General features: G+C 58.6%; 1 protein-coding gene and 1 long non-coding RNA gene across 7 annotated transcripts; one reads left to right on the top strand and one right to left on the bottom strand.

Moving 5' to 3' along the window:
* Nucleotides 1-226: 226 nt before the first annotated feature.
* LOC104146950 (sacsin-like) lies at nucleotides 227-14,471 on the bottom strand. Of its 4 annotated transcripts, none has more exons than XM_068912139.1 (7): nucleotides 14,259-14,471; nucleotides 13,826-13,913; nucleotides 13,511-13,616; nucleotides 12,820-12,966; nucleotides 11,141-12,473; nucleotides 10,783-10,871; nucleotides 227-10,178 (listed from the first exon to the last, which is right to left on the bottom strand). In XM_068912139.1, exons 1-7 carry the CDS (start codon nucleotides 14,279-14,281, stop codon nucleotides 709-711), a joined length of 11,256 nt encoding a protein of 3,751 aa, XP_068768240.1. In that variant the 5' UTR covers nucleotides 14,282-14,471; the 3' UTR covers nucleotides 227-708. The 4 variants fall into 4 exon arrangements, with proteins under 4 accessions (XP_068768240.1, XP_068768242.1, XP_068768241.1 ...); XM_068912141.1 differs by having other exon boundaries at nucleotides 13,511-13,654; XM_068912140.1 differs by lacking the exon at nucleotides 12,820-12,966.
* A 48-nt stretch (nucleotides 14,472-14,519) lies between these two features.
* Nucleotides 14,520-18,094, top strand: LOC104146917 (uncharacterized). 3 transcript variants are annotated; one of them, XR_011135277.1, is made up of 4 exons: nucleotides 14,520-14,590; nucleotides 15,961-16,261; nucleotides 16,725-16,920; nucleotides 17,101-18,094. It is a non-coding gene; the product is annotated as an uncharacterized lncRNA (long non-coding RNA). The 3 variants fall into 3 exon arrangements; XR_694802.2 differs by lacking the exon at nucleotides 14,520-14,590 and having other exon boundaries at nucleotides 15,348-16,261; XR_011135278.1 differs by lacking the exon at nucleotides 14,520-14,590 and having other exon boundaries at nucleotides 15,348-16,261; nucleotides 16,725-16,914.
* Nucleotides 18,095-19,638: the final 1,544 nt, after the last annotated feature.

The raw sequence follows: 19,638 nt of genomic DNA on the forward strand, positions 1-19,638 counted from the left end.
GGGAGAGATGGTATGAAAAAAAGATACTGGGAATTGAGCTTTTGCTTGGGGCAGGAAGGAACATTTTTTTGCTGTCAAGAGTTGATTTCAAAAACACCTACAGAAACATTTGACTTACAGTAGCCACGTTTTCTGTTAGAAGAATGGACCGAGATTGGAGAAAGGCTCCCACTCTTTCAAAAATGAGCATTTTTCCTAGATACCATGGGCAGAGCCGGTAAGCATCTGGATATCGAAACATACTCCAAGATTTATTTGCAGTGTCCATAGCTGATGCCAGACATTGACTGTAACAGGGAAAAGGCGTGTTTGGGGAAAAAAAAATTAAAATTAAAGGAGAGAGGGAGAGAAGGGCTTTCCTGTACACCATGCCCAGTGTATAGCAACAGGCCTTTCAGAGAAGTGTCCCCTCACAGGAATCCTTTCTGCTGCAGCAGCAGGTTCCTCCAAACACTTCTATATAGCAACTACTCAGGCTGCTCTGGGTTCCTCTATGGGCAGTACTGGAGGCAGAGGTACAGCAATGCCTTCATCCACTTCACAGCAGGCAGCTGCCACAAGACTGCCAGGCTCTGATCCACATCACCCTTCATCTCCTCCAGTGTTGGGCTATGCCAGTCCTGCTGTGGCTTTCCCTCTTTCTCTGGCCCCATAGCCTTCTGCGGTCTCTCCCTCCAGCCCTGGCCCTGGCTCCAGCACCATGGCCTCCTATGGCTCTGGTGCAGCATCTGCCAGTGCCACATCATTCTCCTCCAGGACACTGGCCACATCCTGAGGCTCCTGGCACACCAGCATCTCCCGCAGCACAGACAAGGCAGGTGCCGCCAGCTGCCCTCCCAGAAGTTCATTAATCACCTGCACTAGCATCTCCAGGGCCCTCAGATGGTGCCGGTCCAGCCTCGTCTCTGCATGCCGCAGGTAGATAAGCCGCCGGGCACCACCAGCCAGGCACACATGGACGGCCCGTGACTGGGAGCTGCCCTCCACCTTTGCACCACAATGGACCAGCACAGTGCGGATGTCCTCACAGCACTGCACTTCCAACTGTTCTACTGTAAAGCCACTGGACTCCTCCATTCTCATCATCCCCCTGTGGCTCTGCCACTGGAGCAGGGCCTCCAGTCCCATCCTGAACCATGGGGATACCAGGAGGGTCTGTAGACGCTTCTGTTCCTGGCAGTGGGGACCGTAGCGGCATGGCTGCAGGCTGCCCTCCTCCAGTCGTTGCTCCAGCACCTCTGAGAGTGCCCGTGGCCGCAGGCGCTGGGGCAACTTTTGCAGGAGGTGCCAGTTGAACCCAGTCCTGGGCAGTTCAGCCATGAAAACAAAGGTCTTCCTCAAAGCCCAGTAGGTTCTTGAGGACACACAGTCATTGAAGAAGAGCTTGTGGGATGGCTCTAGGCAGTCAGCAGTGCTCAGCAAGTACAACTCAGGCACAGCAGAAAAATCAGGGGGCACTGGTGTCTCCTGTAGCAGCTGGAAGAGGTGCCATGTGGCCAGCAGGACTGTTTTCTTCTGAATGGCATGGAGGGTCCCCTTGGCTTGGCTGTCCTGGTAGATTTGGGCCAAGACATGGCTGTAGTGGGCCAGTGTGGGGCATGGGGCCACCCCAAGGTGCTTCAGAAGGTCTCTGTAGAAGGCCATGAGGGGGTCAGGCACGAGGAGATAGGGATGAAAGTCAACCTCATCTGGGAGTGATGTTACCACTTGCTGTGGTGTGGCCATGCCCCCCATCTTGGTCAGCACCACAGGCAGCTCAGCGAGCCGCCCTGCATCCACCTCCTTCAGCCGGCTCTGCAAGAAGTTGTACATCTTCTGGAGAACCTTGGTCCGTGTGTCCATCTGCTCTGGTGTCCAGCAGGCTGCTCTGCACACCTGCTCCAGGTTGGCCACCACCAGGGCAGTGGGTATCTCCACAAGGACTCCTATAGCCTTCAGGAGGCCCAGCTTCTTCTCAGGTATGTCAGACAATGGCAGGATAGTGGCTGATGTCCACAGGAGCTCAGCCACATCTTGGAAGTCATAGTAAACACTGCCCTTCAGGGTCACAGGCTGTGTGCAGGCTGCAAAGGGAGGGTGGAGCTCCCTCAAGCATTGGGGCACTGCCAGTGGAGACAGGAAGTGGATGGAGGCAATTTGCTCCAGGAAACCCTTTGGCAACGGGGTGTCTAACAGGATGACAAGTTGTTTGAACATCTCCTCTTGTCGCTGGGGCAGTTCTTCAGCACGGCCCTCGGTCTGGGAGGCTTCACGCTCTATCTCCAGGGCCAGTACCACAAAGTCTTCTGCAGAGAGGCTGGTGCGGACACCTGCCTGGAGCATGAAGGTCCTAGCAGCTGCCTGGTTGGCACCCAGCGCCTTGAAGAAGAACTCAGGCACAAAGCGGTGCTGGAGCTGTAGCGTGCAGAGGGAAGGACTGTTATCATAGAAGTAGGATGCCTGGTGCAGCGTGCCATGGGAATCAGGTATGAAGGCCACAGTCTGAAAGGCTGCCACGGCATCCTGCCCGAATTCACCCTCATAGGCGTGTTGCAAGGTTAAGAACAGCTGCACAGCATTCACAAGCTCTAGCGCTGTGAGCTGGGGCAGCCGGGGAAGCACCACAGTCATGAAAAGCTGCCGGTCATCTGTGGCCTCCCATCCTAAATGCCTGGCAAGCTGCTGGTGGATCAGGTCTTCTTTGAGCAACAACATGTCCTTTTCCAGGCTGTACAGGGCTTGGGCACCTGGAGGCATTTTTGGGAACTGGCTGTTGAACATCATCACCTTGCGGTAGGGTGCCACAGCCACGTGGTCTCCACTATGGTTCTGGAATAGAGGCAGGTGCCGGAGATGCTCCAGTGCCTGCCAGTCCAGCCTCTCCTGAGTGAAGAAGCGCAGCAGGACAGTCACCTCGAATGCTTCTAGGTCCCTCCAGCAGAGATCAGCAACGGTGTTTGCCAGCCAGGCCAGCACAGCCGTGGGCTTCGTGGCCTGCAGGGCCCGTGGCTTGAGGCAGTGGTAAGCAAAGTGAAAGGGCAGCAGAAATTTCTGGAGCACAGGGATGCCCAGCTTGTGCAGTACCTTGGCTACATCCCTGTCACAATCATAGAGAACATTGGGGAGGGAGGACAGTGGCACCAAAGTGCACTTTGAGTCTTTGTCATGTCTTTGCACAGGCAGCAACACTGCATCTTGGAGATGGTCTATGAATGCGTTCATGGCTGCCTCCAACTTCTCCTTGTTGGCCTGTGTGGCCTTGTAGATCACAGCGTCAAAGAAATCCCATAGCCCCTTCAGCCACTTCTGCCCCTCTGTGGTCCAGTCCAGTTGTCCTAGTGCCTCCTGGATGAGTGGCGTGGCCTCTGGGAGGCCAAGGTCCTGCACAAAGCCAGGCGGGGCCATGACAGCCACAAGGCTGTTGGCAAAGCTGTGGCTGTGGTGGGGAAAGAGGTAGGCAAAGGAGCTGCATAAGACTGGCTGGTGTGTGCTGAGAGCACGTAGACAGCCATCTTGCATGGCCAGCAAGGGTAGACCCTCCAGCTCTGTCCTGACGTCCTCTGTGGGCTCCAGGCAGTGTTGCAGCAGGATGGAGCAGCTTTTCGGGGTCCTCAGGGGTGTCTCGGCAAGCAGGCAAGGCAAAGGGAGTGCCAGGGCCTTGAGGAAGCACCGGAGAGAAGCTGGCTGCAAAGCCACAGCTGCCACACCGGCTGCCCTAAGCTCCTGGTAGATCTGCCACAGGTGAGCGAATGCTGGCACCAAGTTCATGTCCAAGTGCTGCAGCACATCCCGGAGAGGTGACTCAGGCTCCCTCTCAAGGAAATATGGTTCTGTCAGTGCATCCCTGCCACCTGGAGATGCCCAGGCCATTGTTACCATTGTGTCAGGTAGCTTCACATGGCATACGGGCACCAAGGGCAGGCGTGTGTGGCTGAGGTGCCTGTAGATGTCCCTCACCAGCTCATGCCAGGTAGGTGGCACACTGTTTGTCACAGCAGGGAAGAACCGGAGGTAGCAGGGAGTCAGGTGCTGCTGGCAGACATTCAAGGAGCTGAACTGGAGCTGTTCAGGCCCCAGGGCTCTCCACTGCTTGGTGAGGAAGGTACAGTAGACTGGGGCCACCAAGCACCGGAGCAAGAAGCCATTCCAGGCTGCTTCAGTGCTGCCCGGGTCCTGGTGGAAGCCACGTCGGGCTGCATCCACAGAGAAGTTGGCATTAATGTGCACAGGCAGCCCTGTGGTCAGTGGCAGTGGGAGGGTGCAGAAAGCTTTGCCCATGGGATTTTCCAAGGCCAGTGGCTTCAGGCAGGCGGCCACAGCTCCATACGGCATCCGCCCAGGCACAGGAGACTCCTCAGCCCCCTTCTGCACCCCAATTTGGGCAGTCACCCTCCAGACAGTACTGGCCGTGGCCTTGCTTGTTTTGACCTTCATGATGTAGGATACAGAGATGGGGCCATCGCCATCCACAGCATGGCTCAGTCTGGCTTGGAAACCCCGTCTCAGCTCTGCATCTTCCTCTGCCAGCTCTATGGCCACCTGTAGCCTCTTGACCAATGGTCCCCCATCCATGGGGATCTCGGAGAAGATCACAGTGTGCAGGTGCCGGAGGAAAAGTACCAAGTCACCACCTTCCTCAACTAGTGTTGTCTGCATGGCCACAAGGTCTTGGTCCCGCACAACCATGCCAGACACCTTGGAGCTGGTAGCCCCAGCTGCAGTGCGGAGGGGCAGCCGAAAAAGGACACCCTGGCTCAGGTCAAAGAGGGAGGGCAGGAAGGTGCCATAGACATCTGGGAAGGTCCTCTTAAATTCAGGGTTGACAGCAAACATCCCGCCAGGGCTCTCAGTTGTGGCTCCAGGCACGTAGGTGAGGTGGGGATCAAAGACACACAGGGCGCTGTCTCCAGTAAGGAAGGCTGGGCAGTCGGTAAGGTGGAAGACAGTGTTGAAGCCAAGGCCAAATTTGCCTGTAACATCCTGCCGGCCCTGCTTGCCACCCACCCCCAGACGTTGGATGCCTTCAATGTCTTGCTGCTGGAGGGGACTGTCATTGTAGATGCAGAGCGCAGGGCCTTGCAGAGTGTTCCAGGCCTCACTGAAGGTGGCATCCACTGGGTGCTGCCGGCGATCCCACACGAAGTGCACAGTCCCTGCACCAGCATCATCCGCGTTCTGGAGCAGCTCCATCACCACATCACGAGTGGATGCTGGGTACTCGCCCAAGATGTTCTTCAGCCGTGTGGGCAGGTCTTCACGGGCTCCGAATGGCTGTGCCCAGAGACTCAGATTTGCCGTCAGCAGCCGGCTCTTCTCCAGTGCCTGATGACGTGTGGTAGGCACCCCGCAGCGCAGGGCTGTGGCCCAGGCCAGCTGTTCATGGCATAGCATGGCCCCTTTGCCCACTGGCAGCCACGGCGTGTCATTGAAGTGGAGTTTGTCCCGCGGACGCAAAATACCCTCATGGTCAGGCAGAAAGAGTTGCTGGGTCTGATAGGCATCTGGCTCTTCACCATCTGTCATCAAGCCACAGGATATCAGCCGCAAGGCCAGGGCCAGCTCTGGGGCAGGCAGGGGCTCTCCAGCATGCTTCTCAGCCAGGATGCGAAGCACCCGGGCATAATCGCTCCAGGTGAATGTGTGGCGCAGCCCCACACACTCCCAGAGTTGGCTGTAGGGCCGGTACTGCGCCGGAAGCTGGTAAAGATATGGGACAGCCTCAAATGGCAGAGTCTCTGCCACAGCTGTGGCTGGCACGAAGTGGGAGTCCACCAAGATGAAGGGCTCCCCTTGGGCCACTGCAGCAGCCACCTCGCCCCAGCTGGTGTGCTCTCTCTTGAGCAGCGTATCCAGGTAAGCATAGCAGCAGTGGGTGGTGTCCTGGAGGCTCTCAGCAGGAAGGGCATTGGAGCTATGGCTCAGCGCCTGTAGCTGCTGAAGAACTGCAGCTGCTGGTAGCTGCCGGTCCAGCCCCAAGAAGGATGCAACCTCTTCAGAGAGGCTGAAGTCCTTTCCCAGCACTTTATGAGCCAAGACAGGGTGGATGAGCCCCACTAGTGGGGCATGGAGGTGATGGTAGAGCTGGGCAGCTGGGAGCAGGACATGTTCACCAGTGGGCAGTGTCCCAGGCAGGAATGGCACAGTCCGGAAAGCAGCCTGCATGATGTTGTTCACCCCCTGCTCCACTGCATCCTGAAGCAGTTCAAGGATGCAGGCAGCCTTCCGGCATCCCTGGGCATGGTCCTGAGTCCAGATATGCTTCACTGTCTTTGCCTGCTCCAGCAGCTCTGGCAGGGCCAACAAGTCCCGAACCATGCCCAGCTGCTCCAGCCGACCCAGTCTCTCTGGAGAGAGGAATGCATCCCCACAGGGGAAGCGCCCATCCTTGGGGTTGTATAAAGAAGCTGCACGGCCTCTGGGATGCACCAGGTGGCTGATGAGCTGCAGGTGGCCATGAGGGGTGGCAGGAATGCAGGGCACTGTCTGCAGCACCTTGTCCACATCGTCATGGGACATATCTAGCGCGTGGAGAAGCAGTGGGTCCCGGTCAGCCACGGAGAGGTCTTCCAAGTTGGGCAGCACAAGCTCACAGTAAAACCGAGGCCAGTCATAGGTGCCAGCAGCCACCGCTTTCCCAAGGCCCCTCTGTACCCGCTCTGGCAAGGCCACAGCCAACAGGGGACGAGACAAGGTGGTGGCGAAGACACGTTCTGCCACGGCCCCCAGCTTGGGGTGTCTGGCCACAGCTCGGTGCAGGAAGCGGGCATCCTGCAGTGGGCACCATGAGCAGCCATCAGAGAAGAGCCTGGGGCCATTCCTGGCTGCCACAACTTGGTAGAAACAAGCCACTGCCTCAGTAAAGGGGAACCGGGCAGCGCTGATGTCTGGCCAGAAGACATGATACTCATAGCTCTTCAATTCACCTGCCTCTTGCAGGGTGCGGAGGTGGGCCAGTGCCCGAAGCCAAGCAGCCGGCACGGCATCCCGGAGCAGTGCCCGGTTCCACTCGCCCTGCTCTGCCGTGTCCCACAGCCCTTTACGGTTTGAGAGGATGCTGAAGGCCCCATGCACATGGATGGGCAGCCCTGAGGCCACTGGCATGGGCAGGTGGCAGAAGACCTGTCCTTCCTCAGCACCCATGCGCGGCACCCATTTGCCATCTGCAGTGAGGGCAAGGGGAAGAGCCACACCAGCCATGGGGGGCAGATTATGGAGCCCTGCCTGTGTCCTCTGGTGAAACAGCTCCAGGGACTCCCCATCCCCCTGGCACACCAGAACTAGGTAGTGCCAGGTGGTCTTGGAGGTCTTCTCATGGGCTGTGAGCTGCTCAATGGCTGCCCAGCTCGGGGGATCCCCAGGGGCCCCCAAGTCTCGGATCTCCTTTCGCTGCAGTATGGCCAGAGACACAGCATCCTCAGGTGAGGTGGCCATATCTGGCAGCATCTCCAGGGATATCTCCTTCACTCGCCGCAGGAAAAGCAGAAGGAGCCGGCTAGAGCCAATGAAGCTAGTGCCAAGGGACCGGATACGCTCTGTGCCAAAGGCCTCTGAGCAGATCTGTGATGTCACAGCTTCCTCTTCGGTGCGGAAAGGCAGGCGGAAAAGGGTCCCTGGAAAGGCTCCTGGTTCAGGCAGATGGCACCCAAAGATACCTTGGTAGGGCCGGAACTGCTCAGCGAAGGCACGGAGGATGCGGGGCCGAGTGGAGAAGTCTAGGCGGATGCCAGGGCAGCCGGTCTTGGGGATGTGGTTGCCCAGATGGGTGCCATTGGGGTCGAAGATGAGCAGTGTGGCCCCACTCAACACAGCTGGCACATCTGTGATGCGGTAGACACAGTTGAAGCCCAGCCCAAAGCGTCCAATCCGGCCTGACTGGTGCTTCTTCGTAGCCGCCCCGACCCGAGTGATGTTACGGAGGTCATCCTCTGTGAACAGGGCATTGTTGTAGGCCCAGAGGGCTGGGCCATGGCAGGCAGCCATGCCTGGGTCTAGCAGCCCAGTGATGGCCTTTCTGCACTGTCGGAGGTCCAGGAGGAAGCGGCAGTCAGTGGCTCCAGCATCCTCTGCGTTCTGAACCATCTCTGTGAAAAGGTCACCTTCCTCACAATACTCCTGGAGGATGTTGCGGAGCCGCAAGGTGATGGGCTCTGAAGGTCCGCAGGCTGTGAACGGCTCTGGCCCCAGCACCCGGGTGCTGAGCAGCTCTGTGCCAAGGAATGCAGCTGTGCTGCATTGCACTGCCTCGTGCACCACCTCCTGCATGTCTTCCTCTGCCTCCAGCTCCATATCCAGGTACACAGCAGAGGCAGCTGGACGAAGGGTGAAGCCAGAGCCCTCCGGGACCCTCACTGGCACCGGCACCATGCCTTCAGCCCGGTGGCCCTGGTTCTTGAGCCACTCCAGGACAGCCACAGCCACCTTCAACTCTGCCTCTGTACCAGAACCAGAGCTGCGGGCATCTATGGTCTGCCCCAGGCAGCGCAGGGCTGTGACCACCCTCTCCTCACTCACCCTTGCCTCCACTCCCCAAGCCCTGAACAGGCAGCTGTAGGGCAGGAAGTCGGGGGGCACCCGGGGCACTAGTGCCTCCAGGTCCAGCTCCTCAGGGTAGCCCAGCACAGCATCACCTGGTAGGACAAACCCAGCCCCAGTCCACACCACAGCACCCTCTGGGGCAGCCCCAAAGGTCCCCAGATCTTCCTGCATGTGCTGGTAGATAGCCCGGAGTGCAGGAACTACCTTATCTGTGTCCCTGCACCCTGCCAGGCATCTCAGCTGCTCCCATACCCTCTCTGGTGGTGGGGCCTGGCACAGCCCCAGCTTCTCCTCGGCCTCTAGCGTGAAGACACCCGTTAGAGGCATGGCAAGCCCCACCAGATACATGTACCTGATGGATCGCAGGTCCTTTGGGGGCAGGAAGGGCTGCTCAGGCTTTCCAGTGCACTCTGAGCGGGGTACCCATGGCAGAGCACAGAGCTGCCTAAGCTCCATTGCACTGAAGCCAGCCAGTGCCTTGTGGTGATTGCAGACTTTGATCAGCGCCTTAGCCTTGTCCAGAGCCGCCCCACCACCCTGACTCACAGTTGTTGCAGCCTCTAGGATGTCTGAAGGCACCAGGCAACCTTTGCCATGCCGCAAGCCCAGGACTCTCAAGGCACGGAGAATGAGTGGAGTGCAGAAGGAGGCAGGGGGGAAGTGTTCAGGGCCCAGCAGCACTTGCAAGGTACTCTCACAGGGGTCATAGAGGTCCCGTGGGTGCACAGGGCCACTGGGGGTCTCCAGGAAGGCCAGGTTACTGCAGGCCTGCTGGAGCGGGGGGCTCTGTGCAAAGAGGGTATCTCCATGCTGCAGCACCCAAAACAGCAGCCCCTGGGCCTCAGCTGCCCGCCCTGCATAGGCACCCTGGGCCACAGCTCTGATACCCTCCAGTGCCACATAGGCAGCACTGACAAAGGATTTCTGGAGCCGCCCTAGGAGCTGCCGGTCAGCTTCGTCCCGGCACCACAACATAGTCTTCGGCAGCACTACATCTCTGGGCAGCTCCAGCTCTGGCTCCAGTGCTGGGGTGGCACTGGCAGGCACCAGCCCTGTGGGCTGTGGGGTGGCCAGGCAGGGCAGTGGGATGAAGAGAGGCAGAGTGGCCAGTATGGCTCTCTCTGGCTCTGCCAGGGATGGGACATCTGCTAGGTAGAGCCGGAGGGTGTCCACAGCTGCAGCGGGCAGTGAGGCCAGGCGGGAGGCCACGTCTTCAGCCCTCCGCATGCCCAGGGCCCGCAGAGCATTTAGGGGGGATGGGGGCAGGATGTAGCGGGACAGAGAGCGGTGCCATATGCCTGGGGGCACCACGGGGCAGCCCAGGGCCTCCAGAATGGGGGCCACAGTGGGTGGCAGGCACTGGTCCTCCCACACCTGGAAGATAAGGCCAGACTGGGGTATCAGTGGGGCCAGACGGGTTCTGGGGGCACCCGGTAGGGACAGAGGAACCAGGGGGAGCCCCTCCACAGGGCCCAGGTCTTCCATGTGGTTGGCCAGGAAGAGCCACAGGGCTGGAAGCCATGGGGCTGGGGGCTGGGGGGGGCCGTGGGCTGGGCACCAGGTCACCAGGCTTGAGGACTGCGATGTCCAGGTTGGAGGCAGAGCTGAGTGCAGGGTCCGGGCAGTCATGGCCGGGTCCAGCAGAACCAGGTTGGGGAAGAGACCTGGGGAGGGGGGAAGGGGGGAGCAGAGGCTGCATTGGGACACCTGGGACTTTGGAGACATGGGATCTGGGGGAAAGGATCTGAGTTGTGGAGAGGATGAAGAAACCTCATACAGGAAGTGAAGGGACCTAGTCTCTGGTGGGACATGGGGAACCCCGGATAAGAGGAACATGGAGACCCCAGATTGGGGGGGACAGAGGCAATCTGAGAGGGCGAGAGGGGATAGCGGTGCTCAGAACTGGGGGGCAGGGAGGTCCTCAGATGGGAGAACACAGGGAGACCCTGGATCTTATAGGGGACAGAGGTGACGGAGGGAATGCGGGAGGGACATCAAGGACCAAGGGGCCCACAAATGGAGATACAGGGGACCTGGGCTGGGACAAGGGGACCCAGGATCTGGGAATGGACAGGGAGACCTGGGCTCTGAGGATGCACCCCAGACTATGGGGAGAGTAGGACTCCAGATCTACAGTGCTGTGGGATGGATGGGGAGGATCCCAGATGTGTTGGGGGATGCAAGAGGGTATTGGTTGACAGGTGATTTGGGGGCCCAGATAGGGATCACAGAACCCGAGCGGGGGTTTAGGGACCCTTGTTCTCTTACCCGCCTTGGCAATGTCCTGCAGGAGATTGTCCAGGGCAGGCTCCAGGTTAGGGGGCAGGAATAACCCAGCCAGGCCAGGTAGGAGCACCCTGTGGGGGCAAACGGAAGGTTCTGAGGGAGTACAGCAGTAAGGAGGGGACAGGGAACTCCTAGACACCCAGGTTCAGCTCCCACTCAGTGACATTGTGGAGAAAGGGGGTGGGGAGTGAGGTGCCTGGATGCCTGGGTTTGACCTTCCCCCTTCCCCTCTGCCAGGCTGTGCCCTGGCCCACCCAGGCCCACTCTGGGTTCCCTGCCTGCTTGAGAAGGGCTGGGAGTAGGACAAGCACTGGGATGCCTGGGTCCCCTGCTAACTCACCTGGGGCAGTCAGATGTGTCCACGTAGACAGTGGCTGCCACATTGCCAAAAGCCACAAAGGTACCATCGGCACGAGGCAGGAGTGGGAGGCCCTGCAGCTTGGCATAGCATCCATCCGCAGCCACATAGCGCAGCAGGCAGAGCCGGTCGGAGGCCAGGAGCCCTGCGTCCCCATGGCACCTCAGCACCTCCCGCACATGGCCTGCCGTGGCCTCCTGCAGGCCCTTGGCCAGTCCCAGTGCCAGCGCCCTTTGGACGTGGGCTGGGACCACCGCCACCGGCTCCCCGGCTGCCACCAGAAAGGCCTGGACCACCTGCTGTGTGGCTGTGTCCTCCATGTCCTCCAGCAGCAGCACAGCCTCAGTGGCCTGCAGGAGTCCTGGGGCCCCCTCCGCAGCCGGCACCAAGGCACGGGCAGCTGCCAGCTCCCGGCAGACATTGGCCACCACCTCACGGATGCGGCCATGGCGTGGAGCGTGCTCGGGGTCTGGCCAGATGCCATAGGGGTCAGTGCCAGGCAGGGTTGCAGCCATGGCCGCCACGTGGCCATAGACCCGTGGCAGGAGGTCGAGGAGCAGCAGGGCATTCCAGCTGGCATCTTCCTCACCTTCCCCATCCTCTGAGGCCCAGCGGAGGTGGCAGCGATCATCGGAAAGGGCAAAGGGGGCACTGACATGGGCAGGTAGCCCTGTGGCCATCTCCTCTGTGGCCGGCAGTGGTAGGAAGCAGCAGAGCCGCCCTTGGCAGGCTCCGTGGAGGTGGTGTGCCAGGCTCAGCTCAGGGCTGCACCCTATACGTGCACCCAGCTCCACAGCTGCCCCTGATGTGGCCCTGCCTGTGGCCACCAGCCACTCATCCTCGTCCCCAATACCGTCCCTGCACAGAGCCACCAGGCGCCACGTCAGGCTCAGCCCCATGGTTCCTGCTGGCTCCAGGACAGGGAGAGGCCGGGGGGACGCCACCAGGGTACCCATGAGGGTCTGGGCCCCATCAGGGGACACGTGGTGCAGGGCCACATGTCGGACATGGCGAAGGAAGAGAAGGGCAAGGGGGGCTTCAGCAAGGAAGGTCTGGAGGAGGCCATGGAGGCGCCCAGGATTGGAGACCCCCACGGCGATGCCTGAAGGTTGTTGGCGGAAGGGGAAGCGGAAGAGGGTGCCCTGGGCAGAGCCACGGCACTGCCCCATGGCCTCCAGCCCAGCCCAGAAGGGCTCAAAGAGGCCAGGTAGGTCCTGGGCTGCAGAGATGTCCCAGCGGGCACCAGCGCCTGGCAGCACTCGGCATTCGGGGTCCAGCACTGCCAGGAATGGGGGGCTCAGCACGCCCGGCAGGTCTGGGGACAGAGACACTATCAGGGCACAGGGACATGGTCCCCGCAGCCCACCTGGGCCCTCCCAGCCCACCAATGCGATGAATGCCCACCCCAGAACCCCCAAGTTCATCTCCCCCATGCCTCCCAAGTTTAATCTCAGTGCCCCAGTCCTCCCTTCGTTCGGCCACCCCAGGCTGCCCAGCCCTCCCAGCCCTTGGTTTCTCAGGTTCCCCCATTTCAAACCCAACCCTCCATTTTTGACTCCTAGTGGATCACTGGCTACCTGTCCCCCACCCAGTGCCCCCTAAACCACCTATGCCCCTAGTGCAATCCCAGTCACCCAGGTCAGTCCTCCAGAACTGCTCACCAGTGAGGTGGTAGACAGAGGTGAAGCCCAGGCCGAAGCACCCCACAGTGCTAGGGTCCCCCTGCTTATGGGACACCCCCGGGCGCAGGAGCCCAGTCCAGTCCCGGGGGGCCATAAGGGCATTGTTGTAGGCCAGGAGGGCTGGGCCTAGGGAGCCAGGGCACCAGGGTTAGGGAGGAGTGGGGACATGTGGGGAGCTGGAGGGGGAAGGGTTTGGACCCACAGCCAGTGCCCGGTGAGCCTCCGCAATCTCTCCCAGTCCCCCTAGTCCCACTCAACCCACCTCAGTGCCCCCAGTACCACCTAGTCCTCTCAGTGCCCCCAATACCCCCAGAGCCTCACTGCCTCCAGTTCTCCCAATATCCTCTGATACCCAATCCCACCCACTGCCCCCCAGTACCTCCCAGTGCCCCTCAATCCTCCCCAGTCCCTCCCATTGCCTCCCCTTCCCTCTGACCACCCACATTCTCCCCCATTACCACCCAGTGTCCCCAATCCTCCCCAGTCCCTCCCATTGCCTCCCCTTCCCTCTGACCACCCACATTCTCCCCCATTACCACCCAGTGTCCCCAATCCTCCCCAGTCCCTCCCATTGCCTCCCCTTCCCTCTGACCACCCACATTCTCCCCCATTACCACCCAGTGTCCCCAATCCTCCCCAGTCCCTCCCAGTGTCCCCCAGTGCCCCTCACCTTGAGTCCCCTCCAGCCCCCCTCCAACAATGACATCAAACTCCCGCTCGTCTAGCATGAACACGACCTCAGTAGCACCTGCATCATCCGCATTCTGCACCAGCTCCTGTGATTAGGGATCAGCAGTCGGACACCTGGTTTCCCCTAATCTCCAGAGAACGCATCAACCCTGCCCAGCCCCCTTGGTCCTCTGTCTGCCCCAGGTGGGCAGCAGGGTCTAGGAGTTAGTCCTGGGTGAATGCCTGGGTTCCCTGCCCAGCAGTGAGCTCTGCAGTTGGGTGGGAGTGCCCAGGTGCCTGGGATCCAGGGGCTTACCTTGAGGATCTGCCCCCCATCGGGGTACTTCTGCAGGATGCTGCGCAGGTAGTCGAGGAAGATGGGTGCTTGCTGGCAGAAGGCCTCACTGCAAAGCAGAAAGAGGGCGGTCAGTGTGGGGTGGCTCCCATGGGTCCCCAGGACCCCTGTGAGCCTCCTGGAACCCCTGGGATCCCCCAACCCCTCCATCCGCCCCAGAATGCTTCCAAGTCCCACCATGTTCTCATGGGAACCTCCAAAACTTCTGCCCCAGAATCAAATGTCCTCCCAGGTGCCCCCCAGGACTCCCACGTTCCCCCAGCAACCCTGGATCCTCCTTAGTAACCCGAGCCCTAGTAATCCCCATGTCTCCTCACAATGCCCAGTGTCCCCCACTAATGCACAGTGCCCCCACAAGCCCCAATATGTCCCTAAACCCCCCAGCCCCACTCACGCTTTCGGCTGTCTGAGAGCCATGACAAAAACTGCAGTAAGGTGCAGGGCAGAGCTACCAGACGCCTGGGTCCTTGTCCCGTTCCACGTCTGGGACACCTGAGTCCCTGCCCCGTTATCTGCCCCTGCTCCGTGCCCCAGGTGCCAGGGACTCTGCCCCGTCAGCCGCTCCTGCTCTGCGCCTCAGACGCCTGCGACTCTGCCCCTTTGCGACTCCACAGAGCCCCTCCCACTCCAGCAGTTTCGTTTCCTGCAGGCAGCAGCCGTTTTGATTCTTCTAAAACTGAAACTGCAGCGCTGGAGCCAAAGGGGGGACAGGGGGCCACCATGGGGGTACGGCCATAGGTGGAGGCCGTGGGAGTGCGGTCACAGGGATGGGGCCATCGGGGTACAGCCATGGGGGTACAGCAATGGGTGGGAGCCATGTGGGTGCGGTCATGGGTGGGGGGCATGCAAGTATGTCAATGGGGCGTGGGAACATGGAGACAGCAGCATGGAGTAGGAAGATATAGAGGACATACCTGTGGAGTGTGATTGCTCTGTGGGTGCAGAGGAAATGGGGTCATAGCAATGAGGTGGAGCAGTGTGGGGGTGTTGCTATGGGGCTGGAGGGACATTGGCTATGGGTGGGGTTATGTGAGACATGGCTATGGGGTGGGATTGCTGTGGTCAGGGACACATGGCTGTGGGACTTGGGAATATATGGGACATAGCAGTAAGGTGGGGAGACTTTGGGACATAACTATGGGGTGGGATTGCTGTGGGGTGGGGGTGATATGGGGACATCGTCATAGGTTGAAGGCCATGGTGGAGAGACATGGCCACAGGGTGGGATTGGTGAGGGGGGAAGGCTTGGCAGGTCTCTCTTATCTCCCTGCTTGCCTGCTCAAAGGGAAGTCTGAGGTGACAGCAGGCACTGCATACCCACCTGACTCCTCCAAAAGGAAGGGATGTCCCCATTAGAGGAACTTGGTGGGTCCCACGGGGCAAGTCCCTAAAAACAGGGGGCCAGAGGGTCTGAAGGCAGTCCCCCAGGCAGAGGGACTGGGTGGGGCAGAGGAGTTGGGAGGGCACAGGGACATGGAGGGCACTGAGAAAAGCACCTCCAGGGACATGGCACTGGGGGACAAAGAATATGTGGTGTCCTTGCCCCTGCAGTGTCCCTGTGCACAGTGGGTAGCTGGGGACAGAGGGCCTAGTAGGGCACAGGACCAGGGAGGCTGGCCGTTGTGATCTTAGCTGAGCACAGAGCTGGACCTCCGAGGAGGGCACATCTGGCCCCATCAGAGGGCTACGTTCAGGGTCATCGGAAGGCCATCTGAGGACCATACTTTGGGTCACACCTCTTGCCATCTGAGTGCCACAACTGGAGCCGTCTAAGGACACATTTAAGGCAATCCAAGAGCCATATTTTGGGCTGCCTGAGAGCACATCTGTAGCTATTCAGAGGCATACTTAGGGCCATCTGAGCGCCACATCCAGGGCTAGGGAGACAGAAAGCAATGGAGAGCTAGCATGTGGACAGCCATAATAAGCATCTTCTTAGGGCAGGCTTGTAACAAGAGCCATACTGAGGGTCAGCTGAGACCACATCTGGAATGATGTGGCCTAGGTCACATCTAGAGCCATCTGAGATGTCCAGCCTGCTTGGCCTGCTGCATTTGTTCCACATCGAACCCAACAGCTGTGTTTTCATTTCCTAGGGACTCTTCCAAGGTGTGCTCACCAAAGACATCCCCTCAGAGATATCTGGGGAGCCAGCTACAGAAGGAAAGGTGGTCCCTTGGGGCTGGTGGGCTGATGTGGTTGATGCAGGTGAGGGCTGGCAGTGATGTCAGTGAGCTGTGAAGGACAGGGGTAGAGAAGGGGTCCTGCTGCTGGCTTCCTGTAACTGCAGGTGGTGGTGGTGGTGCAGTCCCCAGCTCTGCTGATCCCGCAGTTGTGCTGGCACAATTTGGATCCGTGACCCCAGCATGGCTTCAGTTTTTGCTGCTCTCCTTCCAGGTGAGTGGAGAGGGGAAGAAGGGTCAGGGATCAGGGAGGGGCTTAAACGGGGAAGTGAGACCAGGACATCTGTCCAGGTGGGGGTTGAGGGACCAGAACATGATTCTGGGGTGAGGCGGGACCAGATCATGTGTCCGAGGGGAGTATGTGAGACCAGGACATGCATCCAGGGAGTTGTGGGACCAGGACATGTGCCTGAGGAGGGTGACTATCTCAGACCAGGGCCTCAGAGACCTTCTCCAACGATCTGTGCATGTGCTATCTCAATGTCTCTTGCCATCTCACTGCAGCTGCTCAGGCAAGGCAGGATATCAGATGGCAAATGCCCTCAGATCCATTGGGAAAGATTACAGAGGACATCAGTGCTAAGGATGAGGGGGGATAGGACCCATGTCCCCAGGACAGCTGTGCCCTCCAGAGGGAGGGTGCAGTTTCTGGTCCCCTGTCTATGACCACTTTTCAGAATCAGCTGAGCTGCCCTGAATGATGGGGCTGCACAGGGACCAGATATAGACACTTGGAATGTATGGATCATGGAGCCCACACAGACTGTATGGAGATTGTACGGACTGCATAGACCATATGGAGACCACAAGGATACCCCATTGAGACCACATGACTGCAGATCACTGTATGGAGACCACAGAGACCAGGTGAAGGTAGGGGTGATCACACCAGTAGGACATGCTGCCATGGGGCAAGTGTAGGACAAAGTTCAGGGGATGCAGTGGGACGCATGTCTGCGGGATGCCTCCTCCCCTTCCTCCCTCTCTCACCTTGCTCCTGGCTGTGATGGTGTACAGGTCAGTGCCTCATGGCCTTGCTCCCTCTCCATGCAGATTCATGCTCCCCCCCAAGCTCTTCATCTCCATGAGCCTCAGAGCTGTGGTGGGACTGGGGGCAGCTGTGAGCATCTGCTGCATGTGCCTGTGCTGGGACATGATGTTCCTCCTCTACAAGGATGGAGATGGGGCCCTGCACAGGGCCAGGACCTATGGAGGATGCAGCTGAGTTCTCCTTCACCCAGGTCAGCAAGACAGACAATGGGCCTGTAGTGATCCTAACCAGAAGACCATTGTACATCGAGGAGATAGAGAGCCACGTAACAATTAACCTGAGCAGGCACAGGCCTGTGTTGTGCTGCGCATGTCCTGCTTGGCCGCAGGATAAACTTAGCGGGCTAATTATAACGAAGGAGCCTGTAGGCAGCTCCCACCTGGCACTGGGAATTACACCATCTGCACGTCCTCATCTTTAAAAGCCCAGCAACAATTTCTCATGGGAACATCCTTTTGGTTTGACAGTGGAAATGATGAATAGAATAGTTTACTTCTAAGAAAATCCTATAAAAGCTTAGAAGGCCAAAATGCTGGTGAACCTCACCACAGGTAGGGTCTGCACAGTGTGCCATGTCCTGATTGAGAGGTCCATCTGATGCTGTATCATTGCAGGGTTCCCAGCATCAGAAGGGATGCAAGATTTAATTGCTAATCTTTTATTCCACTCCTATCTTTGAATATCCTGATTAAACATTGTATTATACTTAAAGATTAGAGTGGGCAGTCCTTCTTACTGAGATCTAGAAAGAACTGGTACCTACCCAGTGCACAACAGACCCCTAGACCTGGTGACTGTTAGATTATGTGATAATAATCTCATTTCCACCCACACAGGAGCACAGAGGCACAGTGGCAGCTAGGGGAACCCGAATAACACCCTACACTAGCTGCTCCCAAGCCCACCACAGGTGAACAGTCAACTCCTGAAAGGCTCATCCCCATCCACACTAAGGAGCGCAGAAGCACAAGGGCGGGGAGAGACCCCCCCCATAACCCAGTCAGAGAAACCCACCCCAGCCTCAACCTCTCCCCCCCCACCCCCCCAAGGCTGTCCCAGGAGAGCTTCACCACATGGGACACCCATCGCTGTGAGTCAAGGGGACCAGCTCTCCAGAGCACCTTTGTGGCTGAAGGCGGTTACTGCCTTGGGGTACGGGACACATTGTGAGATGCAGGGAAGAACATCTGGGGATTGCACTGGACTTATTATGGGATGTTTAGGGGAGGAACAAAAGGCGGGGAAAGGGAGGGATTCAGGTGATTTGGGGAGGAACAAACATGGGAAAACAGAGGGGGTAAAAAGGGCTGGTCACATGTAAACAGGGCTAGTCAGTACACTTGTCCATCCATGCCCTGTGCCAGATCAGTACCGGACCAGCTCCTGGATGAGTGGTGGGTGTATGCCTAGTTACTGGAGGGATCCATATTGCACATATGTATATATGTATTTCCCCCTAATGGACCTTCATCCGGATCAGCCAGAGAGGGGAACAGGATGAGGCTGTTGGCGCTGCTGGTGTTTGTGTGAGTGCTGAATGTTTCTGTCTGTTGTTCCGTGTGGCCAGCCATGTGTATATGTGTATTGCGTATACATGTTTGTGTGTGTCTACTGGGGATACATGCCCAACCTCACTACTGTTTGGACCTGGGGGCATGGAGCTGTGGCAGCCTCACCTCTTCTGGGCCACAAGATTCAGCAGAGGTGACGGAGAGCTGAGCCAGCTCCATGTTCCCACACCCTTGACCTGGACACCGAGGTAGGTCTCCAGGCTAGGGGACATGAGAAAAGGCTCTGCAGAAGACCCAGGAGTCCAACATGTCCATGGCTTGGCCCCATTGCAATGCCACCAACTCTATTGTGGGCTACATTAGCCAGAGCGCAACCAGCAAGGTAAGAAAGGGGAGCTTGTCCTCCATTGGGTACTGGTGAAGCCAGAGCAGAATACTAGGCCCATTTTGGGCCCCCCCACCGCCAGTACAAAGGAAACAGCAGAGGCCACCACTTATCCTACACAGCTCCAGTCCCCCAGCCCCTCTCTTCCCTGCTCGCCTCACTCCCATGTCACCCAAAGGGACATAGAGCCTTTCCACAGTTTAACTAACCCTTTGTTATTGCCAAAGGGAGCTCTGCTGACACCACTGGCCAAACCAAGAGGGGATGGGGAGGCTGGAGGTGAGGCTCAGGGTGTGGAGGAAAGGGGCAATTATTTGGGCTAAGAACCATACCATTGCACCAATATAGGACTGAGGAGGCTTGCATGGCCAGGGAATACGTCAGACTCTGTGGGACATGGAGTAGCTTCAGACCTACAGGTGAAGGAGATGTTGCTGTCTCTTAGGGCTTTAATTGTACCATTCTCCTCCACCTAGCTCCCACCCCTGCCCCAATGAAAGACATTGCGGATGTCTCCTCCCAGCTTTTAGGAGATCATTTAAGTGGGAAGAGAGCAGGCTTGTGCCGGGTGGCAGACAATAAATGGAATTGGAGTCTTTGGAGTTCAGGGTCGCCAGGAGACGAGGCCAGGTGGGAGGAAATAG

This window comes from Struthio camelus, chromosome 18 (genome assembly GCF_040807025.1).
Source record: "Struthio camelus isolate bStrCam1 chromosome 18, bStrCam1.hap1, whole genome shotgun sequence".
Lineage (NCBI taxonomy): Eukaryota > Metazoa > Chordata > Aves > Struthioniformes > Struthionidae > Struthio > Struthio camelus.

Excerpts from the sequence above, each read along its gene's own strand:
- LOC104146950 (XM_068912139.1), bottom strand. The coding sequence starts at position 14,281 with ATGGCTCTCAGACAGCCGAAAGC. Across the intron at positions 13,617-13,825 it reads ATGGGGGGCAGATCCTCAAG|GAGCTGGTGCAGAATGCGGA; the intron begins GTAAGCCCCTGG and ends CCCTAATCACAG. Across the intron at positions 10,872-11,140 it reads GACACATCTGACTGCCCCAG|GGTGCTCCTACCTGGCCTGG; the intron begins GTGAGTTAGCAG and ends TTGCCCCCACAG.